Here is a 17,141-nt window from a genome sequence, read left to right as displayed (position 1 = left end):
TATGCTGGCTGTGTATCTTGTTTTGCCTTTGTTTCTATCTCTCTGTCTCTTTCTCGTGCCACCTTTGTAAGCCCTAGCTTCTCTTTCTCACTGACAGAAAGTGCTCCTCCTTGCATCGGTGGAGCTGGGCCACGCTATTGTATTGCAGAGTAAAGGAGAGGATCTGGATCCACATCGCAAACTCCCTCTCCCGTGCTTCCAGTTCTCCCGTTTTTCCTGTCTTGTTCCCCTCCCTCCTTTCTGTCACACTTTCCTTTTTTCTAGTCTTTTGCCTTGCCTGGTAGGAGCCCATCACGTACTCGAGCCAGCCGCTTCCATGGGCGACGGAGTAGTGCCATTGGCATTGAGAACATACAGGAGGAAAAGAGGTATGAGCCGTGGGAAGATGAGACAAAGAGAGAAAAAAACAGGAGGAGGTGAGGAAAGGGAGATAGAAAGGCACATGTAAGGACAGGAAGGAAATCAACAGGAATGAGAACTGAAATGGAAGTGGTTGGAATGGGAAGAAAAGCCTGATTATCAGCTAATGGAGAAACGGACAAGTGACAGAAACAAAATAAAAAAGGACATTTGGAAATAGGGAGAATCGATATTTGAGGAAGGAGGGAGGAGGTGGGTGGAGGAACATGGTAAGATCGCTCTTAAACGTTGTGCAGTATGATCCACGACTCGGTTCTCCTGTTCTGTGTTCGCCACTTTGAGATAAGAGTCAGATGAAAAGCTTTTACTTGGGAAGGGGGAATTGGGTGCTTTCTTCCTTGTTTGTTTGTTTGTTTTCATGTTTAAAAGTTCAAATAGACAGAACTTCTGATATCTTAAAGTTTTTTTTTTTAAAGAAAGCTTTACGTCAAAATGACTAGCATTTAAGTTAGATGGTCTGAGAAATAATTCAGGGGTAACACACAGGTTTAAGGAGTGATTTGGCATATTTGATGGAATTATAACCATTCGAAAGTTGTCTACTGGTCACGAGAGATTATTTAGTTAAATCAATAAATTTGTAAGATTATACAGAGTCTCGAAAGTCACATGAGTGCTTTGCATGTAATATACAGTTTTCCCAGTTGCAAGAATTCCAGGGAACAGGTTAAAGACTCAGTGTAAAAGGGGAAAAGCCATCTTTAATGTGGAAACCAGTGATTTCACAACAGGAAGAATTACTACATTTTCCCTTCTTTCCAGTTATTCTCTTGGACCTTTCCTTAATGAGGTGCCTATGACCTAATCTGAATAAAAATATAGAACTTTCTTTGAGAAAAATAAAATCTTCTGAGACAGCTTCCCCCTAACAGTCTAAGCCAACACAGTAGCCACAGCTCCTCGCTACTTTAGATTGTTTTGTACCTTATGCAGCCGTGGCCCTCAATCCATTACTTTGTGTACAACATCCTTCACCATCCCCTTAAAAGATCTGTAAAAGTTTTCTACAACAAGGGAAAACCCTGAATTTCTTTTTTTTTCTGCTCTGTGCTAGGAGGGAATTGGTAAGCTATTGCATTTATTTAGCTTTCCTTTTGCTTATTTGTCATCTTAGATATGAGGAAGAGTGAGCCTTGTCTTGTGTTTTGTGAAAGACTTTTGGGGTGATTCTTGAAGGTACGGTTTCACTAGCAACTGGTCTGTTCTAACAGTTCATTGCTACTGAAAAGCAGGTATCGTACTTTCCCTCTCCCGGTGTCTCCTTCAACTACCCAGTCCTGTCCCATTCCTTGCGATGGCTCAGATGCTTAGCGGACCCTTCGTGGAACTGATTCAGCCCGTTAATCTAACAGAAGAAGTATCCACTTTCTTTCGTTGGGTTAATTGTCTGCCAGGTTCTGCCATGACCTGGCTCACAGAGAAGTCTGATGGGTCCCAGGACTGGTGGAAAGTACACTCAGCAAGAGCGGAGGAGGCTGGAGCGGGCTCTCTCTGGCAGCAGTGAGCTCAACACGTCACGTGTGACTTCATCCTGAAGGTGTAGTTTAATGATATGCAGGCTTTGATGAGAGAGCTGACCCAGCCCATCCCGCTTGTTCATGTGTCGGAAGTTTCAGGGTCGGTTTAGTTTCAGGATCGTTCTTTGTCAGGATAACTTCCAGTCTCACAAACAGTTGTATCAGCCCAAGCGAGGGCATGAGGAACTGTGATGTGAGGGGTACAGGTAGAATCAACTGACCAAGAGAGCAGAGGAGGAACTTTGTGAACTCCATCACTGAAGCCACAAAAAAAAAAAACCCAACAAAACCCTGAGTTTTCCAATCCTTAATTAAACGTAACCCACTTTTCAGTTACTCACACAGACAGCTTTCTTCAGAAGTACCTTGACAAATACTAGTAGCAGTACAACTGTTGTAACCATCCTGAAACAGGGGAATTTGCTGAATCCTTTTTCTTTACGCAATAAATATATAAGCTCTCTAATCAATCCTAAAGCTTCTTATGACGAATGAAATGGGGAGAGTAGAAGGAAAAGTTGAAGAACTCAGGGAGAATACTGAAATTACTTCAGGCTTTTATATCAATTCAAAAGGAGCTTAAAGTTGGCCATTTCTAATATATTGCCCTCAACAGGTCACATCTAAGGAGGGTGCTTTTTTCGACACAACTGCATTTGCTTCCCTTTCATGTCTATACCAGAGATCCAGCTTTGCATTGTGGCTTGTAAGGATGTGTTAGAATAGATAGTGGTTAGCTCTGGCCCTGGGGTACAGCTGGTTTCTCTTTTGTCCCAGCAGAGACACTGCAGAGAGGATACAGAAGGTGCTGGACAGTCCAGGAACTTTCTTTGACCTGAAGTCTGATGGATCATCCAGTCCCAGCTCCCCAGAGTTCCCCAGCAGGAAAAGCAAGTGAGTTGAAAATAATTTTAATATTTGAAAGACGCTCACTGCGGCTGGTATTGGCTTAAGCGTGGTGCATGTCTTGCTCTGTTGGAGGCTTTTCTGAGATTGTCCACATCAGGCACTGCAGCATCTTAAAAGTTAGATGTCTGGCCGTGGCACAGTCATTCAGAGCATGTAAGTAAGGAACTCAGCTTTCTTAAACAGCCAGTGAAGAACGGTTGGACCACTTAAAGGTGATTTTGGCTATATCTTTACTGTAATGTTAGCTTGCATCCAACAGGATACACAAAGCCCTAGCTGTCCAATTATCCATGCTTACTCATCTATATGTTTCCTCTGTAGTTTGCTCTGGAGTGATTTTGGAGCTTCATGGAGAAGCTTGGACAAGGGTATGTTGGGATGTTGGGTTATACTCAAATCCTGCCCCTTTGAGCAGGATTCATGCTGCTGCTCCCAACCAGCGTGAACTAGCCTGTCGTCAGTCCTCCCAAAGTGTTACAGCAGGGTCTCGTGTGTTGCACCTATGTTTCATTGCTAAAGCACGCCATACCACACCCAGCGTTCTCCTGCAAAACGCTTCAGGCAGTAGCCTGCAAAATAGTTCTCCAGTTTCTGGTGGTCACAAACTGGAAAAATGCACTTTCCTGGTAGTGCAGCTTTGCTGTTGCTAAGCTGTATTATGCTGGGATGTGATCCTGTCTAGGGTACTTCAGGGCTTCACGGAAACCACCCACGTACATTTCCAAGACTCCAGAGCAGCCTGTCTCTGACTCCAAGACTGCAGCTGACTTTCTGGAACAGCTTGCCACACCTGGTTTCGTTCATGAGAACTTGGATGAGACCTGTGGCGGAAAGGGCACTGAGTGCTTTGTAGTAGGGCCTGTCCCTTTCTCAGGACTGGGGCTACTCTAAGAAAATTTCAGGAGGTGCCCCAGAGCGAGGCCTCTATGGTTGTAGTTGCTCCAGGTGCCAAGTCTGACAAGGAAGGGCCTTCCTTCCAACTAGACCCAGTGCTCCCTAAGAATTACAGGCTGGTGACTATCTGCAGTAGTTCAGCTACCAAATTGTATTCTGCAGGACTGTCCAAAGTATTGGTGGGGAGGAGGATGGGAGCACAGCTAGGAGATGAAGACCGTTTTAAGATGCTAGCTCTGGCAGCCAAGGACAAGAGAGAATGCAGGACAGGGAACCACCGACTGGTCAGCAACTCCCGTCTTCCAGTATGACCACATCATTCCACCTCCCCTTCCTCATCCTGCCTGGGACCTTGTTAGTGAACTAGAAGTTCCTGGCTAGGCACATGTGAAGGACTCTTGCTCGGATTAGGTAGCTGAAGTAACCTTGCAAAATCAGCAAGAATTCTGCCTAGTAAGAAGACATCTCATAGCTCGGCTAGTCCTGGTTACCCTACTGTAGAATGTGTGCATGTCCTGGAAAAAAAAATGGTGAAGCTTTCTTGATATCTGTTCCTGATTTCTGCCTTTGATTGCGGGCTTCCCCACTTCCCAACCCCCATTCTCCATTAATCAGCTGCGGAGGTGAGCCAGCTGCAATGGCTGTTTCAAATTGATATCACATGCTTTCAGAGAGCAAACATAGCATGGGATTTCATGCATGAATATTGTTTGTGCACATGAGGCATGACCTGTATGATTTGGCAGTCTGTCTACTTCTGTCCCCAGGGTTCTCTCTATGCATCTTTTTCCAGTCATGGACTCAAAACCACTTGTACGATCACCAGAAAAAGTCTCTTCACAGTTGTGGTGGTTTAGCCCATTCCTGGACAGTTTGTTTACAAGGTGGGATGTAGCATGGAGTTTTGCACAGTTGGTGATTAGCTGGAGTTAGAGTTGCGACTTCAGAGTTCGGGACCAGCCCGCATGCAGTCACACCTTCTGCATCATATCTGGGACAGGGAATCAAGGATATGCAATTCCACCATGTAAAGCACACCACTTTCACCAAGACCGCATTAGCACAGTATTGCAGGAACAGGCTAGGAGTGTAATTCTAACAGGCTGTCTCAGAAGACAGTTCTACTGAAGTTCTACTGAAATAGTCTATTTATTGTTTATTAATCGTGGAACCACAAATCAGGATCATGATATAGGCATATTACTAATGCAAAAAGAGTTCCAGCTGGTTCTAGAGTAATTTACGCAGCCCGTATTAAAAATGTTATCCCTGGTAGTATCTCATCGATCCACTCCTGGTTCTCTCCGGGGAGTAGCGTCACAGGAAATTTCTCTATTGCAAAAATGTCCAGCATGTTGCTGCTGGTCCTAAATAATCGTTTCAGATTCCAGACTTGAATGATCAAACTCTTCATCTCTGTTCCACTAAAACCAACCTGGAAATAAATGCAAAGGGAACACATAAATAATAGATGAGTTCTTTTACAGTAGAGACAAACCAGCACTTTCTCTCCTCGCATGCTGATTTCCAACATGCCCTTCTGCAGTGATCAGCCTGCAATCCATGAAACCTCATTGTTCGCTTGGGCTAACAGTGTCTTCTCTCCCACATACAGGGACAATTGTCCTTAGTTTTTCTGTTCCACTGTCCAGGTAGCCTTCCAAATAATCCTTCTTCCTAAGGGACAGACTCAAAGGAATGAACCCAGCCTAAGTAACCAGGTAGCGAAACTCCTCAGGATCAGATGGCTTTCTGGGTTGCATCTGAAAAACCAAGAACTGTACTGTCTATGTCCAAATCCTAGGAAAAGTACATGGGTGTTTTGTGTGTGTGTTTTCCCTCCTCAGACACATCTGAGTGGGGACATCAAGCCAATCAGGAGTGGACCGGCTGCTACTCAGTCATTGGTTACCTCACAGAAGATACTGGCAAGACTTTTGGGGTGAAATGAGAGCCCTGGCTAAGAGGAGCATGAACTTACTTAGAGGACCTCAAGGACTGTGGAGAGACCAAGTGGCACCAAGTAACGCTCCGCTGGCAGTTCCTGGAGCAGGAATCCTGGGAAAGGGAGATGGACAGATAGCTCCTATTGGAGCATTTTGGCTCTGTGCCCTTCCCATTGCCCAGTCGGCAGCCACTGAACCAGCCTCTACTAATGATGGGGGAAGGAGGCCACCTTGAGTGCCTCCCCTTCTCTTCCCCTCCCCTCAGATGAGCGAGAAGAGAACAGCTTGGCCTGCAGAAGGCGAGAGCAGAAGAACATGTTTCCACCTCTGTCTCTAGTGCCTTTGGATGACATAGGTCAGGAAGTGCAGTGCAGAGAATGAGGATGGAGAAACCTGCTGAGGAAGGATGCTGAGAAGGAGATACTTTGTGGAAATCTAGGTCCCAGCTCACTTAAATTCGTGTTATTTGATTTGCTCTGCCAAGGGAGAAGCATGTTGGCCTTCGCTTCCTCTAAAATATATTTCCTAATCTCCTGAGGAAATATCTTTGGCCTATATTGGCCCTACCATTACTGTTCTCCCTGTTGCATGCTGGCATGTAATATGCCTGGGACTTTAGGTTTCATTACTGCTTGTAGGTCAAGACTGGCCACATTTTGCAGTGTTTCTGAAGGAATAAATATATTTAGTATGTTAAAGGTGTCTTATCTTTCTTGCCTCTCTTAGCTTTTTTGGGTTTCTTAACATTTTTAAGCACTTCATCTCTCTCTTATTGGCTGGTCTCTTGTGCAGGCAGTGAGTATTTCACCATAAATGTTAGGCTTACATGCACAGTGCACCTTCCACCACGTAAGCACATCAGCCTCATGGACTGCTCTTTCTCCTAGATGACTGCAAGCAGCGGATCCAAAATTCTGAGCTGGGAGAAGCTAACCTTAAGGGTCTTTCTTGACAGAAATGAAACATGCACCAGGCTGCCTCGGTGTCCATGACATTTGAGAGAGTGGTGGTCAAGTGTTCCTATGCAGTTTGCTTTGAATGTTCCCTTTGTAATGACTCTGGGAGCTACAAGTCTAGTGGGCTGAACCTACCGGAGCCAGTCTACTGGCAACTGGGCACGTGTAAAATCACCAGGCTGGGCATCCTGACCTAGGTATGTTCCTATCTGTAAGCAGGAGGAGGGGTCTGACCTGTCTGTGCAAGAGCTTGGCACTTGATCCTAATGGTTTGGCACTGAGACATCCTAAAATAATGCAGATCTCAAGTAATTTGTTTCCACCTCCCCATTGCTTCCTTAAGCTTTCTTAGTTAACCATTCTATAATACTGGTTAATGTCTGTGTGCTTTCCTGACTCCTCCCGTTAGAACTGTCCAGAAACACAGCAGTGACAGTTTATAAGCTCTATGACATGAAAAAAAGTGCTTTTATAGCCCCCTTGTACTGTCTGGAATTTCACCTGAGACGCAACATGGTAGGCTGAGAGCGGCTGTGGGAATGGCTGGCCTAGGCTGGGTGGTGCCTTCCCTTTATACCCAGTTTAACACCTCGCCATGTTGTATTTAGGATCCTAAAATCTCTGATCTCCAAAATGAAGGCATCTGTTGATTTTAATGAATGTCTAGAGGTAACCAGTGCTTAAAGGCAGGTGGTTTGGCTCACTCTGCTTTAAGACACTTAGGTCTGTGACTTAAAAATTCAGTTAGTCTTGTCCTTTCGTACAGTTATCCGGAATGGAAACAAGAAGCGGTGTTTCTACTAAATGAAGCGGCAACCAGAAATTAAGGAATGCAAGCCAGTTCGCCTGAATTCTGTTCCTAGGTGGAAAAACTAGCTGTGGATGAATAATTTCTTCTTACTGTTTCTGACTGCTGTATAATAAAGCTGTGTCACAAAAAGCGCAACAATAAGCATGATGATGTTGAATGCTTGCATTTCACAGAATGCTCAGGAGTCAGACTTCAGGATACTGCGTGATGCAGCCATTCTCACGTTCTTCATCCAGTGTAAGCAGTTGTTGTAGTGGTTTGAGGGAAAATGAAACATCCGAGGAAGAGGAGAATGACAGGGTGGGTGTATGATCTCTAACAAACAGGCTACCTCCCTGGTTTTACCAAGTGCATTATTAAAACACGTCTTCTTTGCCCTCTCCAGGAGCTGATGTGCTCTCTTGAGGGCCCTCCAAAACAGGATTCAATGGTTCAGAGTATGTGGCTGGATGACAGTGACTGCACACCCAGTACTTCCAGCTCACCAGGTAAAAAAGAAAGAAAACCAGAAAAAATCCTCTGCTTATGCTTCCAGAAGCATACGTCAGGTTGAGCCGCGTTCATTTGGCAAAATCTTTTGTATAGCTTTACTTAAGATTTGAGAAGCACAGGTGATGATAGGCTCAGAGAAGTGGGGAGAGAAACTAGCATGCAAACTGTAATGGGGAGAGAATGGGAAGGGGAAGTGCGTTTCGGCAGCATGAATAAACAGTGCTGTACTCACTGCAGAAGGAGTTACAGTAGACTGCAAAGAATTAACGGGTTTCTGTGGAGAGCACGTATCTCAATGGTTGCTTTTCTGAATGCAGTGCCCCTTTATAAACTAGATATAGTTTGGATATGGGAATTACAGAAACAGTGCTTCCTGAAGGAAACAGCACGCTCCTGAGAAGGTGGGTAATCAGGTAGCTAACCTGCGCTGCGCTTTTTGACTGCCAAGGCTGGGCTCAGCGTAGTACTTGATTAAAGGTGAAGTAGTTGATTTAAGTCAGCTTGGATCCATTCGCAGTGCAGAGATGATTATAGTCGTTGTAAGTTCTCTGTAGTAGTCCCATAGCAGGCAGGACTGCTGCAGTATCTGTTGTCGAGGTTGTATCAGCTGCCCTGATCTCAGGCCCTGTTTGCAGTTGTGTTTCACTTTGTTAAAATGAACTGGTTTATATTGAAGCATTTCTTGTTGAGTATCAGCCTAAAGCTAAAATTCTGGAAAATTTAAATCGGTTTCAGTCTGTTTTTGAGAACGAGGCGGAAGGAACTGGGTAAGATTTGGGGAAAATATGATTGAAAAGACGAAGCTTTTGAGGTTGGGATGTCATTAGGAACTGTGCAAGGCAAAACTTAATGTTTGTTGCTAAAAGATTCTGGAACAGGAGCCGGTTGCGATGGTAGGATACTAGGGATTACGTGGATGGCAAGAGAGAGAGTTGGTTGGAAGGAACAGTGAAATCTTGATAGGAATTGTGTGAAAAGGGATTGTTGAAAAAGATGTCAAGGGTCAGAAAGCGGAGCCAATTTACTTTGAAGACAGAGTTAGGTCTCTCAATCTCTGCAGCAGCCTCTGAGATATCAAGAGTGGCCATCAGATCCCTGCTTCAAATTGCCTGTATCTTAGCAACAGCAACGAGGATGTGATGCTGTGAGATGTTCTGCAGAGACCTCTGTTCTGTGAGGTGGTCGGTAAGATTTCTCCGCTTCTCCAGAACAACTCACAGCGTGAGGGCTTGTATACTTAAAGGCACAAGAGAACCCAAGGGGCTTGTATTGAAACTCTGGAAGAACAGGAAAAACAAGTGGAGTTACTGATTGTGCAGAGGAAGAAGAGAGCCATGCCGTATACTATAATTAGGAAGTGGGGTGCTTATATACAGAGCCTGCCTGTTGTGAGGAAGAGACATGAAGGTGTTAAAGGTGGTGATACGAAAAAGCAGCATGTCAGGAGCCTTCACAGCAGAAGACAGCTGAGGAGCTGCTATTAAGAGGCAGAAGCTGGGAATGCGCTTCTGTAGATCCTTGTGTTGAAGGCTAGGAAGAAAGAGTTCAGTGTCATCAGCTCAGAGCAAGAGCGGTAAATAAATACCGTAAGGCCAGGAGGCCCAACACCATGAAATTGTCTCTTTTTGAAGGGATCTGGAAATGCCACCGTAAAAGCAATAGCTGCTTTGTGCCTGGTGGTGTGAGGGTTTTCACTGTATCACCATGGCATTGTCCAGGCTACCATTTCCACAGGTCTGGGATCATCCTGAGCAGGTCACAGCTCCTGTCGCAAATATTTGAGCTTTATTCACCCCTGTTGCCTTTTGTGGCATTGCACTGAGACCAAGCAGGTGGGAGAGATGGTTCTCTGTCAAAAGTGAACGAACAGCTTGTGTTTACTTGTGATGAGAAATACTAATGGGAGCAGAGAAGTAGTGTAACTGCAAAGGAGTTTGTTTTGCTTGAGTGTCAGAAATTGTCTGTTGTCATCAAGTAAAAGATTTCACGTTGCTTTTGACCTTGCGGGTAACTGCAGTTCCTCTTGCCCTCCGCTTATCCGAGAGCGCTCCCAGGCGCAGACACAACGCAGTGCTGTTTTTAACAGTGCTGTTGCCTCCCCTGCCACGGCCCGTGGTTTAATCCAACTGTGATCTTTCCACAAATCCACTTATCACTCCCATCTACCTCCGTCATGTAAAGCCCAGTGGAAGTGATCCACTATAAACTTTTATTATATTGGCTTGGGTTCTCTCTCCTTTTACCCCTTTACTCGCTTGTGCAACATTTTCCTTTCTGCATTCTTTTTCTTGCCAGAAAATCCCACTGGGTCCTAGAGCTGTAGCTGAGCTATAGAAGTTCAGATCCAGATCCAAGTGCTAGGTTGCTCGTACAGGCCCAGCTCACTCTGAGCTCCCAGCTTGCCACCTTGGGGAAAAGCTGCTGACTCAATATACTCGCTAGTAGAAGAGTGCTAGGTTATTCAGCCTAGTTGTTCCCCTTTTGCTATGGATATTGGAAGCAGGGATGCTTTCCAGTGGCCTCTGCTGCTCTTCCTGGATAGTTTCCCTGTCTGCTGACTCCTTATTGTCCCACAGATATATACATCGTTAATATACATCACTGAGAATAATCATTACAGAGAATGTGATGTAAAGTTCAACGTAAGTTTTAGGTCTTATACGCTCCGTTGTCAGTGGCAGTGATCTGATACTGATCCTGCACAACTTTCACTGTGGTTTCTCAGTACCCTGGGCATGGTAAGAGAGCCGCAGCCTGCAGGAGCGGTGATTTTTTGCTGTACCATATCTACTCTTAGATCTTCAGTGCAGAGATTTAAAAAAAAAAAAAAAAAAAGGTATTTAAAGGTACACCAACAAACATACAGGTTTGTATATGGACTTCGGACTTATTCCAGGAGAGCCATGGTTTAAAAGAGAGAAACGCAGCGGATACGTTTCTGACGAGGTGAAATCAGCTCGCCTAATCAGGAGGCCGTAGAGATGTAGTCCTGAGTGCCATTGCTGGCTGCAGTAAGAAAGCTTGATGTCGCCATCCACACCATTCAGAATGTGTTTGTGGTAATGGATGAAGGGGCAGAGAGGAAGGAAACAAAAGGTTACGTGTGTGTTTGAGGTACGTGAGGTAGCAGAGCTGAGCCTGCATTTTCTAAGCACAAAGTGAAATCTTGCCCTTAGGAATGTCAAAGTTTTTGAAATTTTATTTTCCAGAAATTCTGACAGTTCTTGAGCTAGAAGAAGATAGGATTAAGAGCAATTTGTTGTGCTAAAAAAATTAGGAAAAAAAAAAAAAGGGATTATATATTTATTTTGATTTTTTGCAAATACTAAAAAGTTTTCTATTTATGTACTGCAGCCAGTCCTGACAGAAGACTAACTACCAAAAGATCAAGTGTGGCGATCCATGTTAATATTCCTAGACAAAATTACATTTAAATGAACATTGATAATTTGGTTTAATCTATGCAACAGGGAAGAACCGTAATTATCCGTAACCAAGCACAATAAACTGAAGAAATGCCAGAGTTACGCTAAACTGAAAGCAAAGAAAACACCTTGGGACACAGAGAGGCATCCAGGTGTTTTAGTTTTGCCCTTTAGTGAGCTATACAATAACCGCTCAGCCACAGTTAATGTACTGTGTAAAATCAGACTGAACTGATTTTTTATGAAGGAACCTAAGGCATTTTGGATGCCGACTGTAAGTCTCGATCTTATGCTGAATGATTCTAGAATTCCTAACCCGTGTACACGTGCTTGGATTCTCCAATTGCCCATTCAGATTGAGAAAATCACAAAAAAGAAAAAAGAAAATGGCAGCAGTCTGTGGTCATTATGCTACGAGAGCTAGATAAAGACATAGAGAACTGCCATTGCCCAAACCGCTCTTTTCTGAGTTGGCTTTAAAGCACCAACATGTCTCATATGCCAGTGCATATCCCATGAGGCAGAGGTGACTTTCCCCCTAACCTCAAGGCCAGGATATAAATTCAGCTATAACCCTCCCTGACACTTTATTTAAGACACTTCTAGGTTAGTTAATATGCATAGTTGATTTAGATGTGGTTTTATTCAGTTACTCGGTCTATTAGTCACTACCTACAAACATACATCATGATTAAAGTTCTGGAGTTAAAGTTCTGGAGTTAAAGTTCTGGAGTTAAAGTTCTGGATTAAAGTTCTGGATTAAAGTTCTGGAGCTGGGATATATACAAAATGGAGAAGAACCCTGGTACTGGAAATTCATGTTGTTTAAAGGCACAGTTTAGCAACAAATGGCAGTGATTTACCAGTTTTGGTTTCAATTACGTCATGAAACTGGGAAAGGGGATAGTCTACCTTAAAAGAACTGCTAAAACACAGTTGCATCTCATCTGTTCCCTAGAAAATATTGGTATGATCATGTATAGTTCAAAAAGAAAAAAATGTTCATGCGAAGAACATCTTGGCTTACCATCTTATTGCAGGAATCCCTCATTAGCTGAATTTTACAGCTTCCTTAACTTTCCTGATTGAACGGGGGATAGGTATGCCATCAAAGTCATTTGTCTGCTCCTGCTGCCCCCTGAGCGCATGCCACACTGACACCAACTCTTTCATTCAAACTCGGGAATTCCCATTTTCCTCTGATTCAAAGAAAAGAGTTAGAATACAGATTTACTGTTGCAATACAGCTATGCATAAACTCCCAGAAACTGTACCATTTATGAAATTAAGATATTTAATGACTTTAAACCATCCTTAGTGCACAGGATGGAGGGTCACCTAAGAATAAATTAGAATGGTGTAAGAAGGCGGGCTGTTACGTTAAAGACGTCAAACTAATTTCTTGTGAAATGTGTATGGTGAATATAAGGTGATTACAGCAAGCAACAGAACGTTTTAAGTTTGTGAACTTTGCAAAGTATTTCATCCCTGGTTTTGCCATGGTGTTGATATGTGATGACATAGGCAAATTCCTCAAACCCTGAGGTCAGATGGGGGAATCGTAAGGGAGGAGGCAGAGGGAGGAGGAGGAAGAGAAACACTGTCAGAGCATAAAATTGGACTCTGCTTCACAAAGCGTATTCTTAAGGACGAGGCATTCGGGTTGCACGGATGTGTTCAGTAATGGCATTTCTTAGCTTGACTGCGTGATGCTGTCACCTGCTGGAACCCGCTGTATTCTTTTAAACTATTTTTTGTGTATGCAGAAATTGAAAACGGGACTGACGGAAACATTTGTGAAAGTTGGAGAATGCCTTCAGTACTCGTTAGATAGCTATGGACATAGCTGCTTTAGGCAAGAAGCTGTAGCCAGAACAGCTGTGGCATTGAAACACAGTCTGGAACGAGTGGCCAATGATTTTTTTGAATGAAATGAAAGCCAAGTAGTCACTTTCCTCATGTTTCAAGCTGGAATGAGAAGTAGGTCAAGGTAACATTAGTCAAGTTGGGTGTAGATACGTTCCTTTCACTCTTACCTGTGGATGAGCCACAGATCTCTGAAAAGTTTGGGGTAAAACCAGCTATGTGTGCAGCTCCTGGGATACCCTTTTGATTATTTCTTTATTGTTCTGTGCTTGGTTCCCTTCTAGGAAGCAGGTTGCTTCCTTCCAGCAGTGTTGCTGGCTCCACTGGAAAAGGAAAAGGCAGCAAAGCAGATGCTCAGCACCATAATCCAGTAAGTGCTTTAATAAAATGTTTCCTTCTCACTTGCACAGAGATAAGGATGGGAGAAAAGAGAGAGACTTAATTTAGGAGGCCTTGCTTGCTGAGGGTTGAAAGGACAATAAGAAAGTGCTTGCAGGGAAAGGTTAAAGAACTGCCTTGTTCTGCAGGCCTCCATTTTGTGCTGCGTGTGAGGTCACCGCTGGAGGACTGCCTCGGTGCGCGCTGGGTGAGGAGCACAGGTAACGGGCACGGAGCAGCTCCGCAGGCTAATGGTTCAGGGTGGAGGCAGGCCCCTGGGCCATCCCTGGCCTTGCTGAAAGGGTGCAGCAAGTACTGTACGGCTTCCCAGTCAACAGAGTTACTCCTATACCTTCTTCCCCAAATGTTCTTCCACGGCCAGCTGACTCTGGCCTGTTTAATCTTCCTAAGCTCTGCCTTTCTTGGTTGCCTTCTCCCTCTCAAGGAACAGCATTTCCCATTGAGACACCTCTCTGTGCCATAATCTATGCTCAGTTTTATTCTTTTTCGTTTCATTGCTCGGTTTCCTTTGCTCAGATGCCACCTAGCTTTCTCTGCACCTATCCTCTGCTTCCTATGGCTTCATTATTTTACTGAACCACTTTCTTTTGCTCACTTTGTGACTTTATGCCTATCTCTACGCTTGCTTGTGTGCTTTCAGCCTACCATTGGTGGGACCTCCTTCTCCATGCCAGCTTTACAGCTTTTCCAGACATGGGAAGTGGGACTGGATCTCCTGGTGAGGTCTGTAATAGAGCAAAGGGGAACACAACTCCAAGTTTGTTCCCTGGCGTTCATAGTCCAGTTTTGCCTGAGTCGCTGAGAATCTCTTTCGGCTCAAAGCGCCTTTCCCTGCCCAGTATCTTCTCTGGCTTGACAGCTAAACAGCTACCTTGAAAGTAATGTGGATGTGAGGGTCTCAGGAACTAGTTTGGTATATAGCTAAGTAGAAGAGGTATCATCTTTATGGAAGAAAATTCTTGCAGCTATTCCTAAACAGCTGGCCGTTCTTATTACTGCTTAGCCTCTAACCCCGTGCCTGGTAAAAAGACAAAACAGTTTAGATCCTCAATGTTTTTTCCAGTAACGCTCAACTTTTAGCTGCCCTGCCACCCGGTGGCATTCAGAGCAGTCAGATAAACAGTTCAACTCCATGCGGTGGTGGCCATTGGGGCGCAGCACACTGACATTTACAGACAGAAGATCAGAAAGGGAAGCCAGGTAAAGAAGCTGGTACTCAGCACTGAGACTACTTAAGTGTAGTATCAGGATAATGTTTGTATCAGGAACAGTGTGGCCAGCAGGACCAGGGAGGTGAGAGTGCCCCTGTGCTGGGCACTGGTGAGGCCGCCCCTCGAGTGCTGTGCTCAGCGCTGGGCCCCTCACCCCAAGAAGGCCATGGAGGGGCTGGAGCGTGGCCAGAGCAGGGCAGCGAGGCTGGGGCAGGGGCTGGAGCACAAGGCTGGGGAGGAGCGGCTGGGGGAGCTGGGGGGGCTCAGCCTGGAGGAGGCTGAGGGGAGCCCTCATCGCTCTCTGCAACTGCCTGACAGGAGGCTGGAGCCGGGGGGGGTCGGTCTCTTCTCCCCAGTAACAAGTGATACGATGAGAGGAAACGGCCTCAAGCTGCGCCAGGGCAGGTTTGGGTTGGATATTAGGAAAAACTTCTTCACCGAAAGGGCTGTCAGGCCCTGGCCCAGGCTGCCCAGGGCAGGGGCTGAGTCCCCATCCCTGGAGGTATTTAAAAGACGGGTAGACGTGGTGCTTGAGGATATGGTTTAGCGGTGGACTTGGCAGTGCTGGGTTAACGGTTGGACTCGATGATCTTAAGGGTCTTTTCCAACCTTAACGATTCTATGAAAATGCACACTACCCCAAAGAGAAGCACTGAGAATGACAGTATAGCTGCCAGCCAGTGTTTACTGGGGTAATCACCAGAGTGTCTGCCAAGACTTGGGCTTACCATCAGGTCTCTGTAACACAGGAGTAAGGTTGCCCAAACAAGAGGCAGAACTTCCGCAAAGCTCTGCTCCCAAACAGGCAACCTTTGCTGAAGTAGATATACAGTCAGAATATACATACTCACGGATACAAATGCAAAGGCTGTAACCACTTACTAGTGCTTATCACAGCCAGTAAGCAATGTAAGGAAAATCCTGAGTTTGGATTTTCCTTCTCTCAGTAGTGTTTAAGTGCTATTTTAGTACCTAAGGCTCTGAGCATTTCATTTCCACTGATTTCAAGTAGGTCTAAAGGCCATTAAGATCATTTTGGGAAATACATAGCAGCCTGTAAGATCCATCTCATTTGGTCCATCTGCCAAATCAACAACGTTCTGTCACAAAGGCTGGTTTTTTTTTCAGTCAAGATGGTTCAAAAGACAAAGTTTCATGAGACCCTGGCTTTCACCATGAGGATATTTCAAGATGGTCCTTGCATCCGCCCCACCTTCCCACCAGAGTTCATTAGCTCCCATTTTACCCATTTCTGAGACAGATAGCACAAATTGGAGAGTAGCAAATTTCGGGGGGGGGGAGGGGGGAATGGTAAAAAATTTCTTTAACATGGCTTCAAGGGACTCGAAAGAAACCTATGGCACCCACATACCTGATAACTTCCCTGTCGTTCTAACTCCTAAATGAATGTAGCCTCTTATATCTCACAAAGATTTCCTTAAATTCCAGGCTGGATTGGGTGCACTGGTGGAAAGGAGGAAGGAGTCCTCAAATGATAGGATATTTCCTGAAGAGCTGAAAGAGGTCTAAGAAGGAAAAATTGTGGATGGGGGAACAAACGATACTCCCACAACACTTACAGCTGTAAGAACATGAAGGATACAGATTTTTTTTCTGACGCTTTGTTCCAGGATTTGCTGTTCAAGTGAACAAGCATGAATATGCTTTACCTGAAAGTTCAGAAAGAGACAAAAAACGGAATTCCAGCTGCTGCTAGTTCTGCTTCCTTCAGCGATGTGTCAGACAGCCAGGAATCATTGAGAAATCAAGCCTCACACAAATCAAATTAATTCGAGTGTGTTATTCCAATTCAGCGCCAGGTTCAAACTATGTCAGTGTGAAATTTCTTACTATAATGGGAGATGAGACTGAAAAATCAAGTGTTTTGGTTTTAATTTTATTGTTTGCATATCTTTCCCTCTGCAGACTATAGGATGGGAAGTCCCTCCTAGCCATATCCAAATCACCTTTAGATAGGCAGCAGTTAGGCCATCCTTAAGGAAGCAAAACACACCAAAGACATTAGTGTAAAACTGGCATTAATTAAAAACCCCTGCGAGGTCTGGGGTTGGTGCTTGAGAATGCATGGGTGTGGTGGCCTCCTCAAATGTCAGTCAGCAAGGTGTATAAAATACTGTCCCGCAGGGGGATGGCTCCTGTTGAAATACTTGATTGGTTCCCCAGGTTTTCCTTTGGGCTTGAATTGTCCCTCTCTCTTCCACTCTCCTCTCTCATGTCCCCTCCAATCACCGTGCTGCAGAGTAAAAGGAAGCGTGAATACCTTGTCCTGTGCTT

General features: G+C 44.8%; 1 protein-coding gene across 9 annotated transcripts in view; it reads left to right on the top strand.

Moving 5' to 3' along the window:
• LOC104009597 (rap1 GTPase-activating protein 1) overlaps positions 1 to 17,117 on the top strand; it is a 48,898-nt gene extending 31,781 nt beyond the window's left edge. For 4 of the 9 annotated variants that reach the window (XM_087756005.1, XM_087756004.1, XM_087756000.1 and 1 more), the window contains 7 exons: positions 265 to 368; positions 2,715 to 2,831; positions 7,627 to 7,753; positions 7,839 to 7,941; positions 13,521 to 13,606; positions 13,764 to 13,835; positions 16,296 to 17,117. In XM_087756005.1, the coding sequence (XP_087612131.1) occupies positions 265 to 368; positions 2,715 to 2,831; positions 7,627 to 7,753; positions 7,839 to 7,941; positions 13,521 to 13,606; positions 13,764 to 13,787 (561 nt within the window). In that variant the 3' untranslated portion in view covers positions 13,788 to 13,835; positions 16,296 to 17,117. Of the gene's footprint in view, positions 1 to 264; positions 369 to 2,714; positions 2,832 to 5,587; positions 6,501 to 7,626; positions 7,754 to 7,838; positions 7,942 to 13,520; positions 13,607 to 13,763; positions 13,836 to 16,295 lie in introns of those variants that run through there. The other 5 variants (XM_087756001.1, XM_087756003.1, XR_015704450.1 and 2 more) reach the window with 4 other exon arrangements.
• The last annotated feature ends 24 nt before the right edge of the window (positions 17,118 to 17,141 follow it).

Source organism: Nipponia nippon, unplaced genomic scaffold (genome assembly GCF_047370975.1).
Source record: "Nipponia nippon isolate SJK-2023a ecotype South Korea unplaced genomic scaffold, ASM4737097v1 scaffold_2, whole genome shotgun sequence".
NCBI classification, from domain to species: Eukaryota; Metazoa; Chordata; class Aves; order Pelecaniformes; family Threskiornithidae; genus Nipponia; species Nipponia nippon.
Note: the sequence above shows the minus strand (reverse complement) of the source record. Positions and strands in the feature narration are given on the sequence as shown.